This window comes from Myotis yumanensis, unplaced genomic scaffold (genome assembly GCF_028538775.1).
Source record: "Myotis yumanensis isolate MYYU_CA2020_CCGP unplaced genomic scaffold, mMyoYum1.0.hap1 SCAF_2, whole genome shotgun sequence".
NCBI lineage: Eukaryota > Metazoa > Chordata > Mammalia > Chiroptera > Vespertilionidae > Myotis > Myotis yumanensis.
In genome coordinates this window covers 72,322,526-72,344,054 of record NW_027223753.1, presented here as the reverse complement: position 1 = coordinate 72,344,054, position 21,529 = coordinate 72,322,526, and the positions used below count along the sequence as shown (strand labels likewise).

Here is a 21,529-nt window from a genome sequence, read left to right as displayed (position 1 = left end):
GAAGACCTGAGGACCTTTGGTTTTTCAGTGTGCATTATGTTTGTCTTCTCCATAAAACAACTGTGTTCCATTGATCAGGGGAGAGGTGGCCTAGTGGGTAGTAGGCAGGGGTCTCTGAGACCTTGGAGGCATTCCTATAATTCTTGTCCTGTGGGAAGACTGCCTTAACCCCTCCCTGGGGTGGCTTTACACCTGAACACATTGAGGACCCTCTTTTGGCCCTTCTCCCTACCTTGTGAGCATCTGAGCACTGCCAGGTTGGGTAAGAATCCCTCTGCTCACCTCATGTGCCCTCTTTGTCCCACTGCAGAGCTTGCTGTCTCCTGTGGCATTTGGCTTTGGCACTGAGTACCTGGCTCGCTTTGAGGAGCAAGGCCTGGGGCTGCAGTGGAGCAATATTGGGAAAAGTCCAATGGAAGGGGATGAATTCAGTTTCCTGATGTCCATGAAAATGATGCTCCTCGATGCTGCTCTGTATGGCTTGCTTGCCTGGTACCTTGACCAGGTGTTTCCAGGTAACTGTTCCTATTCATTGGGTAAAAGTAATTGAGTTCCTCAGATCCCCAGCCCTACCCTTTCATCTAGTTTAAATCTCATCTTTTCTGAACTCTTTCAATTTGGGTTCTCAGAACCAGCATTTGAAACTAAAATCCAGGAGTCAAAAATCCTCAAGTGAATGCTGTTGACTCCACAACTGAAGTAGATCCAGAATTCGATCCCTTGTCCCCATCTCTACACAAGGTTCCCGGTCCAGGCCTCCTTCTTCCGCTACTACCTCCTACCAGTCTGTTCTCCCAACTGTATTCAGAGATCCTTTAGATTTAGGTTACACAGTGTTAACCTTCCATTCAAGTCTCTCCAGTGGCATTTTCTCTTGTTCAGAGTAAAATCCAATGTCTTAACCCTGGTCTACAAGACTCTTCATTACCAGCCTCAACTATCTTCCTCATCTCCTATCACCCCCATGTGTCTCTGCTGCAGCAACACCAGCCTCCTTACTGGTAGTTCTTCAATACACTGAGTTCATTTCCTCCTCAGGACCTTTGCACCTCCTGTTCTTAGTGTCTGGAGAGTGTTTCTACACACACACACACACACACACACACACACACACACTCATATCTGAAGGCTTGCTTCCTCACTTCGTTCAGGTCTCTAGTCTCATGTCATCTTATCACTGGGATCTTTCCAGACTGAAAATATCTAACCCAATGTTAATAATAATCCTTTAGTGCTAATGTTCCCTTATCCTACTTTGTTTTTTTTAAAAATCACCATCTGACATGATATTTCTTTATGTGTTTGTGTATTAACCTCTCCTAATAGAATATGGACCATGAGGACAGGGCCCTGGTCTGTTTTGTTCACTATTATAGTTTCAGTGCCTAGAATAGTACCCTACTTTGGGTGGATAAATATCTTCATTAGGGAAAATCAGCTCCTGAATTAAAATTTTCTGTTTTTGCATATTTTTGTATTTGCTTTGGAGAAATCAGATTTTCCTTCAAATTAATCTTTCCTGGTAGCTAGAGAAGCCCCACCTCCATTTGAGTGGTCTCCAAGCCAACCAGCAGCCACCTTGTGCTAAGGCTTCCATGGCTTGGCTCTCGATGCTGTGGCCAGGAGCTGGCAGGGGAGAGGGAGGCTGAGCCTCGTCCCTGGCAAGGGACAGCTCTCAGATCATCTCAGGGCAGCATTTGCTGGCAGAAATATGAAGGCAGCAAGTCTAAAATAGGACAAAGATCACTAGGCTGAGTCAGGAGGCCTGGGTTTGGATCGGGCTGTTATAACAAAGTACCACAAACTGGAGGCTTAAAACAACAGAAATTTGTCATCTCACAGATTCTGGAGGCTAGAAAGCCAAAGTCAAGGAGCTGGCAGAGCCATGCTCCCTCTTAAACCTGTATGGGAAGGACCCTGCCTTACCTCTTCGTAGCTTCTGGTGGTTTCTCAGCAATCCTTGGAATTCCTTGGATTGTAGATGCGTCACTAAAATCCTCCCTCTTCACATGTTGTTCTCTCTGTGTCTATTTTCACGTGGTCATCCTCTTATAAGGACATCAGTCACATTGGATTAGGGGCCCACCCTACTGCAGTGTGACTGAATCTCAACTAATCACACCTGCAATGATTCTATTTCCTTTTTTTTTTTTTTTTAATCCTCACCAGAGGATCTATTTTCCATTGATTTTCAGAGAGAGTGGAAGGGAGGGAGAGGAGAGGAGAGAGAGAGAGAGAGAGAAACATCAATGTGAGAGAGACACATCAATTGGTAACCTCCCACACACACCCTGAATGGGGTGGGGATTGAACCTGCAACCCAGGTGCATGCCCTTGACTGGGAATCGAACCTGAGACCCTTATATGTGCAGGGTGATGCTCTAACCACTGAGAACACCAACCAGGGCACAATGACTTGATTTCCAAACAAGGCCCAGATTATGAGGACTCTGGTGTCTTTGTTTCTGATACCAAATGTGTCATTTTTCCAACACCAAACAGTTCTCCAATTTAATTCAACAATTCAATTCAATTCTGATAGTAATTTTCCAGAATTAGTGCAGACCCCACAGGTTCAGTCCCATAGACTGCCCCCATTTCAGATGCCAGCTGCAACTGCTGTGCCCAGGCTGCCACACTTTGGCCAGTTGACTACAAATTCAATATTTGTAGTCAGCTGGCCAAATATTGACCCTCCACTTTTGGTTCAATATTTCACTAGAACAACTCACCAGAACTCAGGAAAGTGGTCTACTTAGTTACAGCTCCATAATAAAGAATACAACTTAAAAACAGACAAATGAAGGGATTAATAGGGTGAGGTAGAGGAGGGGTGGTTCATGGAGCTTCCCTGCTCTCTCCAGGTGCAGTACCCTCCAAGCTCCTGAATTTTATTGTTCAAGTTTTTATAACCCCATCTCTAGAGATGGGGTGTGGGACTGAAAGCTCCCATCCACTTTTTACATATTTGGTTTTTCTGGTGACCACGCCCCGTCATAAAGCTATTTAGGGGCCCCTCAGAATCACCTCAGTAGCATAAATTCAGGTGTGGTTGACAAATGGGCTCATTATGAATAACAAGTCCAAGGGTTTTAGTTCTGCCAGAAACTGAAAATGAAGACCACTTATGTTTTATATTCTACTACAGACCTCAGCACATCATTTTTTGGCGAGGAGGCTACACAATTCAACCCGTAACAGTGACTTTGAGCAATACACTTGAATTTGCTCAGCTGCAGTTTTTTTCTGTCTAACTAGGCCATTAGAAGGAGATAAGTGAAAATTAGCTGAATTGAGAATGAAACTTATGCATAATTCAAGAACTTTATTTTAGCCAAGCTAAAGCTTTAATTTGTTCAACAACTATTTACCAAGCAGCACCCGAGTGTTAGGTTTACCACCAGGTTCTGGAAACGGGGTGGAAAAGACAGACCCAGGTCTGCCCTAAAGGGGCTTACAGTCTAGTGGCGGCCATAAAACATGGGGTAACTATTAAGTAAGAAAAGATAATATTCTGGCAAAATCAACATTTTACAGGGAGCAAAGCTTGCTAAGCAGTGGTTCTCAACCTTCCTAATGCCGCGACCCTTTAATACAGTTCCTCATGTTGTGGTGACCCCCAACCATAAAATTATTTTCGTTGCTACTTCATAACTGTAATTTTGCCACTGTTATGAATTGTAATGTAAATATCTGATATGCAGGATGTATTTTCATTGTTACAAATTGAACATAATTAAAGCATAGTGTTTAATCACAAAAACAATATGTAATTATATATGTGTTTTCCAATGGTCTTAGGTGACCCCTGTGAAAGAGTCATTCAACCCCCAAAGAGGTCACGACCCACAGGTTGAGAACCGCTGTTGCTAAGAGAACTGAACTAGAAATTTGGGAACCTTTTCCTTGAAACCCAGATGGTTCCAGCATAGTGGGGTGGGGAGTGTTGCAGGGGGGGGGGGGGGAGTTTCAATCAGTGATATTAGAACCAGTATACCCGTGTTAGAATCCCTGCACCTCTGTTTTATTAGCTGTGACCTTGGGTAGATGACTCAAACTCAGTATGCCTCCATCTCCTTTTCCACGGGAATACTACTCCTTTGAGCTTGCTTTGAGGAGTAAATTATTTAACATGTGGAATGTGCTAACAGTAATGCCTGACACAGAAAGAGTATCTAATGAATGTTAGTGGTTGTCATCTTATTATTACCTGGTAATTATTGAAAAGGGCAAGATTAAATTCTGTAATAAAATGTTGTCTTAGAAAACTATATGTCGCCCAAGATCATCAGTCTTAGTGTTGCTGGTTCCACCTAAAAACATGACCTTTTGGATTAAAACATGTTGGAAGGAGTAGTCTTTGTGGTATCCCATGGATAGCTGTGTGAAGGCTTATGAACTACAAATATCTGTAGTGACAATTGGAGGTTTAGATAAATTCTAGATCTTCTAGAACTGTGGTGAGGCAGGATGACGTGGGCTTTCTCTCTTTATTTGCTTATTTTTAGGGGACTATGGAACACCACTTCCTTGGTACTTCCTTCTGCAAGAGTCCTATTGGCTTGGTGGAGAAGGTGAGTTTCTTTTAACTTAAAAATTAAAAAAACACACTTTAATGTTTGAAACTAACTTATTTGGCTACACATGTGTAGGTTTACAGGGGTGGCTCTTACATCAAGCGTGTGATTCCTGATTGTTCTGCTGCCTCCTGGGAGCTTAGCCACACAGCTTCTGGGAACCCACCTTCTGTGAGTCTGGGCCAGGGGGCGTGGCTAAGCATTGCACAGCTTTCGCCCAGTGGATTAAACGGCCCTAGTAAAAGAAGGCCAAACCACCTTAGGGTACACATGACCTCTGCAGCTTTTCAGTTTAAAGCCAAGAGATCCACAGAATCATGAAGGAACCTTTGCATTCATCTTCTCCTGCTTCCTTTTTCATTTCTCTTCACCTTTTCAAAGTATGAACTAATTCATTCCCTTTAGGGTAAGGACTCGACCAGAGGCTGAGGCGGGGCTGTGGTCTTCAAGGCAAATATCTCAGGCTCTCCTCGCATTGATCTTCATGGTGGTTGTGGAAGAGGGCTCAAAGGGCATTTGGCCACAATGCATCTTAGATAAAATTTGCCTTTCCTACTGAACAGGACAGGAGGCCTGAGAGAGAGTTCCAGAAAAGCCACAGATTCTTTTGTAAGGTTAGAGAAGGCAGCAAACATTCCTAACCTGAGAGCTCGGGACTCCCCCGGAGCTGGGAGGTTCTGGAAACAAAGGAAATATTTTCCAATCTGTTTATTCCTCATCTACCTGCTTTTAACTTTATATTATTGGGCCTGCGCCAGCATTTATCCTTTAAGCGCTAAGATAGGTGTTTGTTTTCTCTAGGGGATTAGCCTCGGGCCTTTAAAAGGCTTGGGTGGTTTTTTTTTCTTTTTTTAATGCTTCAAACAAATAACACTTCTACAGCTCAGTATTTTTCCATTACGTTGGTTTGTCTGTCTTATCTATTTATAAACTTCTAAATTTCTACTATAGTAAAGTTGTAATCCATTAAATTATGAATGGGAATATTCTAAAGTTATAAATGGGAATTTTCAACACAAGTGTGTGTTTCTGAAATGTTTCTAATTTCAATGAATATCAGGATTTGTGGGCTTTTCCCCCTCTACAATCTCAGCAGATTCTCTGCCTCTCAAAAATATAAAAATAAAATCTTAGGACAAATGTGCTCCTTCAAAAATGAGTCACATATTTTTGCCAACAGAAGCCCAATATTTTTCATTTGTCTCACAGGCTAGACTGAACTAGATTCCTAAATCTCTCTATAATCAGAAGAGAGCTGGGCTTCTCCACCTAACCCCCTCCTTTCACAGATGAAGAAATCGAGCCCAAGAGACACCTAGTGTCTTGCCCAAGTTCCCATTGGTCACATGGGACAACGCCTGGAACTGGGACCACATTTCCCGACAAGGAACTCACTCCAAAGAATAAAGTATTTAGAAGAATATTTCCTCCTACTATTTTATTACACGTTAGTACAGTATCAAAACTAATAATGATCAAAGGAATCATGGACAATAGATTAAAAACCCTTCAGGAAGCAGAAGTGGAGGTACGGGAGTGACCACCAGGCCAGTATTTGCCACTGCACTACACACCTGTGCATCCACAGAGGGTAGTGTGGACAGAGGCCCTGGCTGGCTGCTGCATCATAAACTCACCCATTCATGTGGGTGAGCTTGAGGAGGAGCCTTAGGGGCTTGGTGACAGTGGTTCCTTCTGCCCCTGCTGTCCTCTCTGGCTGGCTGGCTCTCCTGCTTCTCTTCCCCTTCCAGGATGTCCTGCTGTCCTCTTAAACCAAATGCCAAGGTTACAAAAAAATGCCTCTCTGTGTGTGTATGTGGGTGGGTGTGGGGTGTGGTGTGAGAGAGTATGTGTGAGTGTGAGAATGTGTCTGTGACATGCATGTGGTGTGTGTGTGTGTGTTTATATAAACCATACTTCACCACCAGGGTCAACTCTGGTAAACCATTTCTCAGCCTGTAAATTAAGCTGGCTGCCCATGACATCACATTGAATGGACTTTTCCTCAAGGTTCACCAAGGCTTTGACATGTTTAGGATTGGAGTGAAAAGCACTTCTGGTGAGATAGCGAAAATTAACCCACTTCAAATTCAGTCTTGGTTTTGTTAATATATATTTTTAATCACAATATCGGACATCGAGGCCTCTCCTGGCATGTTAAGGGGATAAAGTGAAACTCCTGTTAAAAAAAACAAAACACTCCCCCTGCACCGGGCAAAGGTCACACAATGTGGCCACTGGGGGCACCGCTGGCCACTTTCAGAACCTCACAGACCTGCAGGTCAGAAGTTGCAGGGCCCTGCTCAGGGCTGGTCCCTGGGAATGCTTACTTGGCCTTTGTTGTTGTTGTTGTTAATCCTCACCCAAGGATATTTTCCAATAATTTTTAGGGAGAGTAGAAGAGAGAGGGAAAGACAGAGAGAAACATCGATGTGTCCCTCACATCAACTGGTTGCCTCCTGCATGAGCCCCAGACCAGGGCCTGGGCTGGGGAAGAGCCTGCAACCGAGGTACATGTCCCTGACCGGAATCAAACCTGTGACCCTTTGGTCCACAGGCCAACACTCTATCCACTGAGCCAAACCTGCTAGGGGCTGAGTTGACTTTTTGAGGAAACTGTGTTTTCCAGTTATGATAGGAAACTCTGCCCTGACCCTCCACCCCCGTTTTCTGCATTTGCTGGTGCACAGCTCTCATCAGGAAAGTGACTGTGCCTTCTGATTGGTGCAGGATGTTCAACCAGAGAAGCAAGGGCCCTGGAAAGGACAGAACCCGTAACAGAGGAAATGGAGGACCCAGAACACCCAGAAGGAGTAACAGGTAAAAACCTCAGTAAAGAATGCAGAGCAGAGACAGGGAAAAGGAACCCAGGAAACGGGCGCTCTCTGTTGACAAGGGTTAACCCTGAGAGCTTCCCAGGGTCCAGCTGCACGTTTGCGGAATGAATGGTCCAGCCAGACATGAACGCATATTTCCTAGAGAAAGCAAATACCAAGTATGTTGCCTTGTTAGGCAAATCCCAAGTGAGTTGCACAAATGTGCTGACTTCCGAGGATTTAGCAAGAACAATAACTTGGGTCACTGGGACTTAAGGCGGATATGAGCTAGAAGGAAAGACAAAAATAAATGCTTCTGTGCGCTGGGGGAAGAGTGTAGTGGTGCTGACTTCACTCGTGGTTCACAAATCTAGATGCCCATTCATTCAAGTCCTCAAAAGCCTTTCCTGGCCATGGAGGTTACCTAATCCCGCGCTGATGAACGAGGCTATAAGTGTTCCTGTGGCCTTTGCCTCCCTACCCTTCCCTTCCCTCTCGAACCAGTTCTGTGCTTCCCAATGTTCTCCATTCTCTAAGCATATGCATTTCTCTGTGGACGATAAATGCTCTTGCTCTTCTCACCCTGGGTTAGAGAGGCAGCCTGGCCTCTGACTTTGCCTGGCGTTGCACGAGAGGTTCGGGCCTCTGCGCTTCTGGCCCACGCCCGGTGCTGTTTCACAGGGCTGAGGTCAGTGGCCTGCAGCTCCTCAGAGAGGCGATTTGCAGTCAACAGCGCATCTGGGAAGACCCTTCTCTCAGAGCGAAAAACCAAGGCTGAAATCAAGGGGCTGGAGGCTGGTCCCGTCTGTTATAGGCAAGGCCAGGAGGAACCGAGATAAGAAGGGTTGGGATGTTTTTTGCAGGAGAGTAAATGCCCAGAACTACAATGCTAAGATGCAAATTAAGTCGTGCTGTATATGGTGAACTAAAGCAGGGAGAGACCAGTGGCCAGGGAGACGTGGACACTACGGTGATGAGGGTCTGCAGTGGAGGGCATGTGGGAGTAGAAAAGTGCAGGGGTTGAGTTTGAGGGACAGTATTGGGGGAAAATGGACTGTCCTACCCACTTCATTGGAGAAACTCTGGAGTTGTCCACGTTGCCTCAAAGATTTGAGCCAAGGTGACTAGGAGATGGCTCCCATAATGGACATGGGAGAGTCTGAAGGACAGTGTTGTTTGGGAAAAAGAGGAGGCTGAGCTGCTACAGAAATCTATGAGGAAATGCCCCACAGACTGTTGGAAATGAGGGCCTGGGATTGAAGATTGAGTTTAGGGCTGAATCCCCATATAGATAGTAAGTGCACTGTGGGTTCAAATCCCATCTCTGCCACTCATGTACCTTGTGACCTTGATTGGACCCTTGATGTCTCTGAGTCTTAGGTTTCCTCATCTATAGAAATGGGCATAATAATATGTATCCCATGGAGCTGTTAAAAGGGTGAAATGGGGTATTCTATATAAAGCACTTAAAATAGTGCCTGTTCAACTAGGTACTACTATTACCGTTATTATTCTGTAGTCATCCTTACTAAGGTCACAGCTAAAGCCATGGGGGCAGGTGAAATTATAGGCAGAAGACAGTGGTCTGAAGAAAGGATTATGGGGAATGTGTACATTAGACGTCATATTTACCTCATGTTCACTTTTCCCTCCAAGACTCCTTCTTTGAACGTGAGCTTCCAGGCCTGGTTCCTGGGGTGTGTGTGAAGAACCTGGTAAAGGTTTTTGAGCCCTACGGCAGGCCAGCTGTGGACCGTCTTAGCATTAATTTCTATGAAAACCAGATCACCGCCTTCCTTGGTCACAACGGAGCAGGGAAAACCACCACCTTGTGAGTCTTCAGGCAAGATGCTGTATTGCCATTTGTCCTGTCATTTTCCAGCTCTATTATTTCCCTCTTAGCTTCAACCTACTCTTTCCCACTGAATTTTAGTGACAAAAAATGTGCTCTATATTTGTGTCCCAGGAATGTATAAAGCACACTGCAGTAGTCAATGCTCGCTGACATATATTGTTTCATTTGATCCTCACAAGAAGTTGTAGAGGGAGGTGGGGTATGTCTATTGCCCCCTTTGTGTGCCAAGGAAGTAGACATCCAGAGAGTTGAAGTGACTTCCTGAGCCACCAAGTCATAATGGTTCAGTGGGGGAAGAGCCAGGGCCCCCCACAATTGTCTCTTGCCCCTGACAGTGCAAGGCCTTCTCCCTGCCCCCTAGGCCCCCTAGTGTTACTGTCATCAGTGATGGTGATAAAGTTATGACCATCATCATGTGCTCACAGTCAATATAGTTCTTACTTATTTGCAAAGAGCATTCCTTTTCCTACCTATGGTGGCAGTTTTGGAGAAAGTAAAAAGGGTGCAGTCTCTAAATCAAGCATGTCGAACTCAGAGGCTAACATGGGCCAAATAAACAAGGTTTAAGTTTATGTGGGCCACAAAAAACACACCAAAGCTTCAATTTTCATAGAAACGTAGGTTTATTTTGATAGAGACATGCTGAATACAAAGGGATGAAATAAATAAGTAATCGTTAACATAAAATAATAGAACATTTTAATAAAAATTAATATTTTTTCTTGAACATTAACTTACCAAACACTGAATAACTATACAAATTACTAAGCGTAATACAAATAAACCTAGTTTTCTTATTCTCTGAAAGCGAAATATTTCATGTTGCACACACCAAACAAGTCAGTCCAAGACTAATGTCATGGCAATAGGCTGCTAAAATATTCGCTGCTAGTATTAGTGGAGAGAAATGGTGCGCCTGCGTGTAAGGCATGTAAGGCGCGTAAGGGAAATGAATGCAACATGATTCTAGTAATCAGTCATTAGCGAACATTGTAGTTTGTTATTAATAACTAGTGGCCTGGTGCATGAAATTCATGCTTATTAAAAGGGAATTAATTAGAGGAAATATTTTAATATTGCTATTTGCCCTTTCTCTATAATAAAAGAGTCAGAGATGAAAGAAAATTAGTAAAATATATATGAAAATCTCCCTCCTGTCAGAGTCTGGAGCATGCCGTGGGACCCAGAATCAAATCCCTGCTCACCTGCGCATGCCTCGAAATTGCGAGACCCAGACCCTTCCGGCCCCACCCCTGTCAAGCCCTGCAAAGGAGGGGGGGATGCAACCTCAGGTCCCCTGTCAAGCCCCGCCAGGTGGGGGGCAGCCTCAGGTCCTCCGGCCTGGCCTCAGGTCCCCTGGCCCAGCCTCAGGTTCCCCGGCCCTGGCATGACAGCATGACGACATGACAACAATTTGCATATTAGTTCTTTATTATATAGGATTATGTGTAACAGGATATTGTAAAAATTAAGTTATGAAATTTTTATTAAAACGTTTCTTACATACCATTAATCTGGCTGGGCTGCAAAAGTGTTCGTTGTGGGCCGCATGTGGTCTGCTGGCTGTGAGTTTGACATGCTTGCTCGGGTAACAGCCTGGAGACTGAAGGCCAAGTTCAGGGAAGGGGAAAGCTCAGCATAGACGGCTCAGCTCCCCTCACTTTGCTAAGGGACCTGAGCGCCATCTGCTGAGGAGGAGGACATGGACAGCTAACATTTCCCAAGTTGCAGCGGAGACATCAAGGACTCCCTCTTAAGGGGCAGGAACCCATATGACACACCATCCTCTAGTCCTTTGGCTCCTGTCAGAGCCCCAGGAAGGAACAGCAGTGTACACCCTTCACTGGAATGTTCTCTGAGGGCGGTTCAGTGCGAATGGAATGCAGGGCTGGTGCCATTATATTTGGTTCTATTTCCCTCTAGTGGTTGATCAACAGAGATTTCAGCTTCCAAGTACAAATTCAGAGAGCCTGAGATGGTATCTGAACTCAGGGCCGTGCTGGGTGGGGCAGCGTGAGATCCCTCTGACTTCTCTCCTCGCTAACTAATATGGTCAGAGAACTCCCTCCAGGGCCCCGGGGCTTCTCACAGGCAAACACATTACTTCACCGACTGCTGCAATGCAGCTTCCCCTGGGGTTGAAACACAATGTTTAATACAAATAATATTTTTGAGGTTTACTTTATCTTGGCACTGTTCTAAGTGCTTTATAGGTATTAACTCATTTAATTCTCACAACAACTTCATGAGATGGGCGTCATTATTTCTCATTTTTCAAAAAGACTGACATTGCTGTTGGCTCTTTATGCTTTGGATCCAAAAATATAATGTGGTTAGTGGTAATTCCCATACCTGCCTTGAATCAATTAGCAAATACTTATTGAATGCCTGGGCTTCTCACGAAGACCCTTCCTCTGTGCTTTGTAAAGGTGACATCAGCAAAGCATTGGCCCAGGTACTGAACTCCTTCTATTGAGCAGTGAATGGCTGAGTTGGGGAGGGACCTTCGGGTGTAAGTGAACGTCCCACAGCTGGGAATCCTGGAAGCCCATCAGCTTGCCTGGGAATACTAGGAAAGAAGTAGACGCAGAGAAGGAAGGCACATGTGGGCCTGGACATACACACTGGTGCTAAGCTGTTGTCCCCACAGCTAAAGATGGTTTGGGTTCAGTTGAGAGCCAAAGACAGAAATCACCGTGAGAGTTCGCACTGACCCTGGGGTAGGGGCTGCCACCCCAAGGCACTCCTAAAGGCCATCCTTTATGCCACTCACTTCTATGTTTGGCAGGTCCATCCTGACGGGTCTGTTGCCGCCAACATCAGGGACTGTGCTCATTGGGGGAAAGGACATTGAAACCAGCCTGGATGCGGTCCGGCAGAGCCTTGGCCTGTGTCCCCAGCACAACATCCTGTTCCCCCAGTAAGTAGAACAGGAATTGAGACCCTCCCCATGTGTTCTTCTTACCCTGCGCCCAACACACATGTTCTCTAGAGCCCAGGTCAGGGATGCCAGTTCTGGAAGCAGGAGGCAATGACCTTATTTGGTTTCCCCAGGTTCACGGTCCTTTGTCCTGCTTGCTATGAGGGCTGTGCCTGTGGTACTCGGACCTGAGGTCTCCTCCTTCATAAAAGTGACCACTCTTCTCTCTGAGAGGGTGGCTGATCCTGGGGCCCTTTGCTCAGTCCTAAAGTGCTCCCTTTGCCAAGAGAGGGGACCAGCCTCCCATTTTCCCTCTAACCAGGCACAGAAAATGACTTTTCAGGAGGCTTTCAGTTGCTTTCTCCCAAACTTTTATTTCTTGTTTGTTTTTGTTGTTGTTGTTTTAATAAATTAAATCTTTATTGTTCAGATTATTACATTGGTTCCTCTTTTTTCCCACCATAACTCCCCTCCACCCAGTTCCCACCCCACCCTCCGCCCTCACTCCCCACCCACTGTCCTCATCCATAGGTGCACGATTATTGTCCAATCTCTTCCCGCATCCCCCACACCCCTTTCCCCCCCAAGAATAGTCAGTCCATTCCCTTTCTATGTCCCTGATTCTATTATAATCACCAGTTCATACTGTTCATCAGATTATTTATTCACTTGATTTTTAGATTCACTTGTTGATAGATGTGTATTTGTTGTTCATAATTTGTATCTTTACCTTTTTCTTCTTCTTCCTCTTTTTAAAGGATACCTTTCAGCATTTCATATAATACTGGTTTGGTGATGATGAACTTCTTTAGCTTTTTCTTATCTGTGAAGCTCTTTATCCTACCTTCACTTCTGAATGATAGCTTTGCTGGATAAAGTAATCTTGGTTGTAGGTTCTTAGTATTCATCACTTCGAATATTTCTTGCCACTCCCTTCTGGCCTGCAAAGTTTCTGTTGAGAAATCAGCTGACAGTCATATGGGTACTCCCTTGTAGGTAACTGAGTTTCTTTCTCTTGCTGCTTTTAGGATACTCTCTTTGTCTTTTGCTCTTGGCATTTTAATTAGGATGTGTCTTGGTGTGGTCCTCTTTGGATTCCTTTCGTTTGGGGTTCTATTTCTTTCACCAGGTAGGGGAAGTTTTCTGTCATGATTTCTTCAAATAGGTTTTCAATATCTTGTTCTCTCTCTTCTTCTGGCACCCCTATAATTCAGATGTTGGTACACCTGAAGCTGTCCCAGAGGCTCCTTACACTATCTTCGTATTTTTGGATTCTTTTTTCATTTTGATTTTCCGGTTGGGTGTTTTTTGCTTCTTTGTATTTCAAATCTTTGACTTGAATCTTGCGATCCTCTGGTCTGCTGTTGGGAGTCTGTATAATATTCTTTATTTCAGTCAGTGTATGCTTAATTTCTAGTTGGTCCTTTATCACAACATTGAGGGTCTCACTGGATTTCTTGAGGATCTCACTACATTTATTGGTGGTTTCTAGAAAATTCTTGAAAAACCTAAAAAGTGTGGTTTTGAACTCTATATCCAGTAGTTTGCTTTCCTCCATTTCTGTCATTTGTGTCCTGTTTCTTTGCCTCGGCATTTTTTATGCTTCATTGAGTTGATAGAGTGGCTTTCTGTGCTAAGTGTCCCAATTACCTGAGGTAGACACTCTTGGTGCACCCTCTTGTGGGCTTTGTGCACAGTCTTGTTGTAGTTAAGCCTTGATTGTTGTAGGTAAAACTGGGAGGATTTGACTTCCAGGCCAATTTGCTGTGAGAATCAGCTGTGTCTACGGTGGGAGAACTTCTGTGCTGAAGATACCCTTATGGGGCAAGCCTTGCTTCAGTGGGGCTTTGGTGCTCACTGAGTCTGCCCCCTGAGTGTGTCGCTTATAGATCTGAGGAGTTGTAATCTGGATGGTCCCACTCTCACCACTAGGTACACTGGCTCTTGGATCTAAGGAGGTGCTAATATAGTCTTTGCCTGAGGCTACCCAGCAGAAGCCAGCTGTAAAGCAATGCAAGTTGCCCTGGGGCCTTGGGGCAGCTGAAGTTTGTTAAGTTCTTTTCAGATTACAAAGGGCCGGGCCTTTCACATGCAAAAGCCTCAGTGCACGGCTTGGGCGGGGTGGGTCCCAGGGGATCAACAGGGCGGGCAGAGCGAGTGAGCGAGCAGTATGGCTGCTCTCAGTCCTGCCTTCAGAGGTCCTGGCAATTGCTGCAAGTGCCTCCGAGAGAAAGCTGCCCTCGAGTTCCGACTGATGCCAGACAGTCCCGTTTCTCCGTATGAGTCTGGGTCCCCAGAGACTCACCCAGAACTGGAGCTCAGAGCCTGAGACTCCCTCCCGATTGAAAAAGATAATCGTGTCCTCAGCCGCCAGCCCTCTCCGCATGCACCTCCGCACCTTTGTATTTACTTCAGCACCGCACCTCCTCTGAGTCTCGGTATGCTTTTCTCTTTCCTTCTAGTTGTAGAAATTCCACTCAGCCAGCCTTCCTGTGGTTCTGGATGATGTCCGCTATGTCTTTTATTTGTATTTTTGAAGTGGTTGTGCAAGGCAGCAATCTCCGGTGTTTACCTATGCCGCCATCTTGGTTTCCTATATCCAAACTTTTATTTCTTATCTAAAGAGTTAAGGAAATCATTGAAGGAAGAAAAGAAGGAAATATATATTAAAGGAAGGAAAGAAAAGTCACCTATAGCCCTGGTCAGTGTGGCTCAGTTGGTTGAGCATCCTCCCATGCACCAAAAGTTTAGTGGTTTGACTCCCAGTCAGAGCATATGCCTGGGTTGCAGGTTCGATCCTTAGTTGAGATTCTTACAGCAGGTAACCAATAGATTTTTCTGTCTCTCTCCAGCTGTCCCTTCCTCTCTCTCTCAAATATATATATATTTAAAGCCACCTATAATTTCACCACCCAGAGGTAACCACTAATAACACTTGGGTATATAATTTCTCAGAACTTTCTCCTGTGCATATATAGATATACACATATACTTTAAAATTACAGAGGAGAGTAAAACACGGCATGCAATTTTATAAACTGCCATTTTTAAAAAATGTGATTGCTTTCTTTTAATCTAAGATATCATGAACATCATCTATCTTTTCATGTCATTACACATTCTTCTAAAAATACTTTTTAATGTTTACATACTATGCCATTGTATACATGTACTTTTAAGCTGTCCCCTCTCGTTGGATATTTCAGCAGGATCTGTTCTTTGTTTTGTTTTTGTGTTATAAACGACACCATGACGAACGTCCTGATTGCTGAACGTCTGTGCTCATCCTTAGCTATTTCTGTAAGTTAAATTGCAGGAGGTGGACTTGCTGAGCTTTCTCATCCACCCCTCCGCCTCCCCCCCCTCCCTGTCCCCACAGCCTCACAGTGGCTGAGCACATCCTGTTCTACGCCCAGCTGAAGGGGAAGGCGCGGGACGAGGCCCAGCTGGAGGCGGAAGCCATGCTGGAGGACACGGGCCTCCACCACAAGAGGAATGAAGAGGCTCAGGATCTGTCAGGTGCTCGGTGTTGGAAAAGGAAGGGCTACACATACCCATTGTTCCATGTGTGTGTGTGTGTGTGTGTGTGTGTGTGTGTTCTTAGGCTTATGACAGGAGACATCCTAAGAGCCAATATAATTCCTCTATAAAGTGACTCTGAGCATCTAAGAGCAGCCCCTCTGGATCACTTCCCATGTGGACATAGCAGCCTGGGCTGGCTTTGTTCTGATGTTTATGTGTTGGAACTAATATGTGAGACCAGCCTCCCAAAGGTCTCGTCCTAAGAAGCAGAGACTGCCTTTCTGCATTGAAAGAGGTCTGTGCACTGCCAGGGTTTGAATGCTGCATAAACATCTAAGGAGGTGGTATCACACCACTGCGGAGCAAAGGTACCCCCAGCCCCGGGCCTTTCCCATCCTGTCCCCCACCGCCCCCATGACCCCGCCCCGCCGTGTACCACAGGTGGCATGCAGAGGAAGCTGTCGGTCGTCATTGCCTTCGTGGGAGACGCCAAGGTGGTCGTCCTGGACGAGCCCACCTCTGGGGTGGACCCCTACTCCAGGCGCTCCATCTGGGACCTGCTCCTGAAGTATCGCTCAGGTGACGGCCTGCGCAGTGCCCTGTGCTCTCACACCTGGTGTTTGACAATTGAGTCCCTAGTACGAGCCACAACTACACTCACATGGGGGCCTCCTCAGCGGCTTGAATCTAAGTTCCAGCAGGAGCCTCCTGAGAGTTTTACACAACTGTAAGCAGGGAGTCACGAATGGAGCAGCCTAGTTTCCAAAATATTCTAGAAAATCCTGTCAACCCTTCTGTCTCTCACAATGGGTGTAGCTCTAGGTGAAATTCCCCTTTGACGAAGGGAACCCAAGTCCCCTGCGAATGTTCCAAGAGACTCCATAGACATTCAGGACCAGGTGTGAGGGTGACGTGCCAGTATCCAGTGCCCCAGAAGACTGCTGCAGGTGGAAATGTCTCGAAATGGGACTTCCCTTCTCTACCACAGCACCTTCCAACCAGAGGGTGCAGTTCCAGAAGGGGCAGCTAGCTGAGCACCCACAAAAGTGATGTCATGGCTCAATCCTGTGGTTAGTTTGCCAACCTAGAATCCTCATTACCGGTTTTCTAAAATGACATTTCCAGCGAGAGAGAGAGAGAGAGAGAGAGAGAGAGACTGTGTGTGCTTTGCACAAATTATAAATGCAGTGCTTAATGACGCAGAGACTGTAAATCTAGCATTCAGTGGACACTGGCTGACGATAATGAATACGTCCCACACATGATGATTTGCGGGAGTCAGGTCCTGTGCCTGGTGAGCAGTGCTTTACAACGTGCAGGATGCCATGCAGTGTTAGCTATCGTCATTATTATAGCACTCCGGGCTTTATGCAGACGCTTGCTTTTATTTATTAACGCCCAGTTCTGAACCCATGTAAAGAGGAGGTTACCGTACACCCTCTCTCGTCCAGCTGGCTCCGGCCTGCCTGGTGAGTCCCCTTCCCCTACCCTTGCAGGCAGAACCATCATCATGTCCACTCACCACATGGACGAGGCCGACCTCCTGGGGGACCGCATCGCCATCATTTCCCAGGGGCGGCTCTACTGCGCGGGCACCCCGCTCTTCCTGAAGAACTGCTTTGGCACGGGCTTCTACCTGACCTTGGTGCGCAAGATGAAAAGCGTCCAGGGCCAGAGAACAGGCTGCGAGGTGTGTGTCTGCCCAGGGAACGAGCCGTCCGGGTGAGCAGGGATGCACAGCATGGTGCTGCCTTCCTGGGCGTTTCCACTCAAACCAGGCTCCAGCCATCAGAACAGCCCTATGTTTCTGGAACCATCTGTAGACTTTGATGAACTGACATTGCGAACCCTCCCACAGAGATGCTTTACCCCAAACGAAACAACTAGTTTTAAGTGACCCGAGACTCTTATATTCCAGAATTCTAAACGACACGTGTGTGGTGAAACATACAAAGTGGGTCCTATTTTGCAAGGATATACTGTTTTAAGGAGAGTAGTTGTTTGATGCCAACATTCCTTTTTTCATTCCAACATTCATGTCCCCTAATTAAACTCTAATTCTGCTGGTAAGTAAAAGCTAAGGCTTCCTTGGGGACTTAACCTAACAATAAGGAAGCCAAGAAATGCCACCCAGCAGAGGCCGCCTTAGCATGTCAGGAGACCCAGGTTCAGGTCTGGGCTGCAAGGTAGACAAGTGGTGTCATCCCAGCAAATGACTTAATTCCTTGTCATTGTTGTTGTTTTTGCAAAGTACAGAAAATGAAACGAATGCTCTCTGATTCTGCGTCCTCGGGATGTGGTGAAGATAAATGAGATAAAGTATTATGAACAACACTCAGGCTGTCACACTTGTTATATTGTAGCATTACTGATGCCTCTGGCCCCTGTCGTCTAAGTGTCTGACTGCTTCTGGGTTTTCCTGTCCTGGGTGTATTTCCACAGCCCAGCATGCACCCATGGGAGGGAGGAGCACAGTCAGACCTCCTGCTGTCACATGAGTAATGACAAGCCAAGGGATCCTTCGAGGCTCTGCTATTCTCTGTGCCTGAGTCACAGGATAAGATCAAATAGCCACACCTTCAAAATGCTCAGATGAAGTAATAGATTAAGCCCATGAAGAAAAATGTGTTGACCACGCTTGGTGGTGAGAAACAAATCAGGCATGGTAGTGACAACAGTCCACATCAGAGAGATGCTATCATTGAAGTGACCGGTGTCCGTCTGTTGCAGGGGACCTGTGGCTGTGCATCCAAGGGTTTCTCCATCAGGTGTCCAGCCCATGCAGATGAGAGAACTCCAGAACAAGTCTTGGATGGTGAGGACTGGGGCAGGCCATATCTTGGTTCTTGTCTGGCGATCATTTCTCAGTATTGTTGGGTGTGTCTCCTGCTATTATGCATTTTAATGGGTGTGAAGAGAATATGCAGTGTGCTCCTCAAGTCCATGGCATGCAATTGCTCATGTTTTTCTTTGAACTTCTTTCTCCTCCTCCATTTCCAGAAGGGTTTGAAAAGTCATGCACCTGTGGGCCCTCTCCCTTTAATGAGGAATCGGTCTTTGTTCACTCCGTGTCCTTGACCATAATGGAGCCTCCTTTCCTGGGGTCCTCCCGCCCTGACTCCAGGCCACAGGCCTGAGCACCCAGAGAGATGGGCTTCTACAGATGCCAGGTTCCACTCTGGTAGAACCACGTGAACTTTTCCGGAGAGTCAGATACAGTATCTATGGACTATTGCACATCCCTAACTTTCCCCTCAATTTGCCCATTTTACAGCAATTGTTCCTTGGGTTGGGATGCATTAAACCTGGTTAAGAGGCACTCCGCCTCCAGGGTGCTATAGAAGAGAGGCAGTCAGTCACTGTAGAAGCAGTTTGCCAACCACTCTTTCCATTTTTCCATTAATGCCCACCTCCCATCCCTCCCCTGGGGTGTCTTTGCAAATGGAATCCACACACCCCATATCCTAAACCAGGTTAAGGAAGGGGGGAAGTATCTGTTTATCAAATCAAAAACAAGTTTTTTACTTACCATATTTTTTTCTCAATCTGAGAATTTACAAACTAACATTTGGTGAAACAAGAAAACTGGACAATACTTCTGTACTATGCTTGAAATTGTAGGGAAATGCCCAGAGTCGCATCGTATTTACGCTCTCACCCCCTCTTTGCACTGACCGAACCTCTGGTGAGCATGACGCATCCTTTTAAGGTGACATTTGTCTGTTTCCTCTCCGCCGGCTTTGCTGTGGGTTCCTCCTGCTTTCTGAGGTTCCCTCCCAGGAGGAATCTTGGGCAAGAAATTGATAATTTTCTGAAAATGAATACTAATTACTGTGGTGCACCAAAATCAGGTTGGAAAGAGAGCCTGCTGCCTGGGTGATGTTTAAAAATATTCCTTGATTTCTAAATAAAGATTTATTTTGTTCTACTAGAATAGGGATGCTGTGCATGGTGAGAAGCACAATAAGTAGTTATGCCCGGAATCAGAGCAGAAGTCATTTTAATCCCTAGCCCACACCCCTGCACCACGCACTCGCTCCCAGACCTCCCCGCGCCCCTAAGGACCACTCTGGAAAGGCTGACACACTTCGGAGATTCAATCCCTGGGAATCCGGCAGCTTCAGGTTGGACTTCCTTCCTGAGAGAACAATGAGCGTGACCTCTGGAGAGCTTTAGGGCAGAGCTGCTTCCTCAGGCCAGGAGCCTCCAGCCTCTGAATGAAGTCATCCCTGAACTAGAGACAATTGAGTCCAATGTGAAGATTTGACATAAAATAAGCTTTTCAGCCAGCTAGGCAGGAGGATTTGGGTTGAAAGCCATGCAATCCCTCCAAGTAGGTCATTTCTAAAACAAAGAAAAAAGAATAAAAAACAAAGTTTTCTACTTACCACATTTCCCCCCTCAATCTGGGTATCCTGACCTGAGAGGACTGCTAGGGGAAATGCACAGAGAGCTGGGGCTGAGTCCCCTGAATCCCTTTACCTTTGACCTACCTCTCACGACAATGGGCTAGGGACTGCCTCTTCAAATGACTGCTTTAAACATTTTACAATGAGAGGGAACATTCTATTGAACAAAGGGGAAAATTGACCTGGGGACATTGCATGACCTCCCAGGGTTGCGCATAAAATGTATGCTTGTGCATAAAATTCAGTTCCTATTGTATGAGGATATAAGGTCAGTACTTGATACTGGACACTTCCCCACACACCCCAGGCTCCATCCCCCTGGTCCATCGCCACAGCTTCCCAACCCCTTCCTGGATCTGCTGTGAGCTGGGTATCAGGGTTTGTTTTGTTCGAGGAGGCAGGTGCAATCCCAAGGGAACTGGCACAGCCCTCCGAACAGTTAGAGCAGCATGAGAGTGTGAATTAAAAAGGGGAGTTCTCACCCACTCAGTTACCAAGTCCAGGGATGCATCCTGGGCAAGTCCCCTAGAGCTTGAGCCAGACCAGGAAAATGAAAGCACCTCTGACTGAACCCTCAGGCTTGTGGGGAATAAGAGTGAACAACAGAGGTGATGTTCATGATACCAACAGCCCCTACCACTCATCTGCGCACCAAGCACGTGGCCTGAGTTTCTCATGTATATCAATCAGCTCATCCGGTCCTCACAAACAACAATTAAGTTGATGCCATTACTTTCCCCTTTTCACAGATGAAGAGACTAGGATTTGACCTGTCCAATGTTACCTAACTTGTAAGGGACAGAACATTCTATTGAACAAAGGGGAACATTGACCCGGAGACATTGCATGACCTCCCGGAGGTGCACGGCTAGTTAGTGAGAACACTTTTCCCACCTCCCTCTCCCTCTGAGTGCCCATCACGGGGCCAACTAAGCTAAAAACTGACATGAAAGCGTGTTACTCCTCTAAAAGAGTCGCTCCCCAGGAGCAAGATGCTCCTTCCTCAAATGGGAAGGAAGGAGGGGACCCAGGCAAGCGCACAGTCTTCCCGGTTCTAGAAAACAGTTGGCCTCCGTCTTTTTTCTTGTCCTAGGGGACATGAATGAGCTGATGGAGGTGGTTCGCCACCATGTTCCAGAGGCAAAGCTGGTGGAATGCATTGGTCAAGAACTGATCTTCCTTCTTCCTAATAAGAATTTCAAGCAGAGGGCATATGCCAGCCTTTTCAGAGAGCTGGAGGAGACGCTGGCTGACCTGGGGCTCAGCAGTTTTGGTATTTCTGACACTCCCCTGGAAGAGGTAAGGCAGAGGTTACAGCTGGTTTTGTCAGATACCAAAGACATGCAAAAGTCTCACACTAGAGGGAAGTTTTGTAAAGGCAAAAAGTTATAAGTCCCTACCCCAGCATAACATCTATCTTCATTCTTTGG

General features: G+C 46.0%; 1 protein-coding gene across 1 annotated transcript in view; it reads left to right on the top strand.

Moving 5' to 3' along the window:
- The window catches only part of ABCA4 (ATP binding cassette subfamily A member 4), a 128,636-nt gene that overhangs the window by 65,234 nt on the left and 41,873 nt on the right, over positions 1 to 21,529 (top strand). The window contains exons 16-25 of the mRNA XM_070405633.1: positions 311 to 515; positions 4,509 to 4,574; positions 7,308 to 7,397; positions 9,050 to 9,224; positions 12,037 to 12,168; positions 15,548 to 15,687; positions 16,132 to 16,269; positions 17,187 to 17,380; positions 18,421 to 18,505; positions 21,193 to 21,398. Coding sequence (XP_070261734.1) covers positions 311 to 515; positions 4,509 to 4,574; positions 7,308 to 7,397; positions 9,050 to 9,224; positions 12,037 to 12,168; positions 15,548 to 15,687; positions 16,132 to 16,269; positions 17,187 to 17,380; positions 18,421 to 18,505; positions 21,193 to 21,398 — 1,431 coding nt within the window. The remainder of the gene's footprint in view (positions 1 to 310; positions 516 to 4,508; positions 4,575 to 7,307; positions 7,398 to 9,049; positions 9,225 to 12,036; positions 12,169 to 15,547; positions 15,688 to 16,131; positions 16,270 to 17,186; positions 17,381 to 18,420; positions 18,506 to 21,192; positions 21,399 to 21,529) is intronic.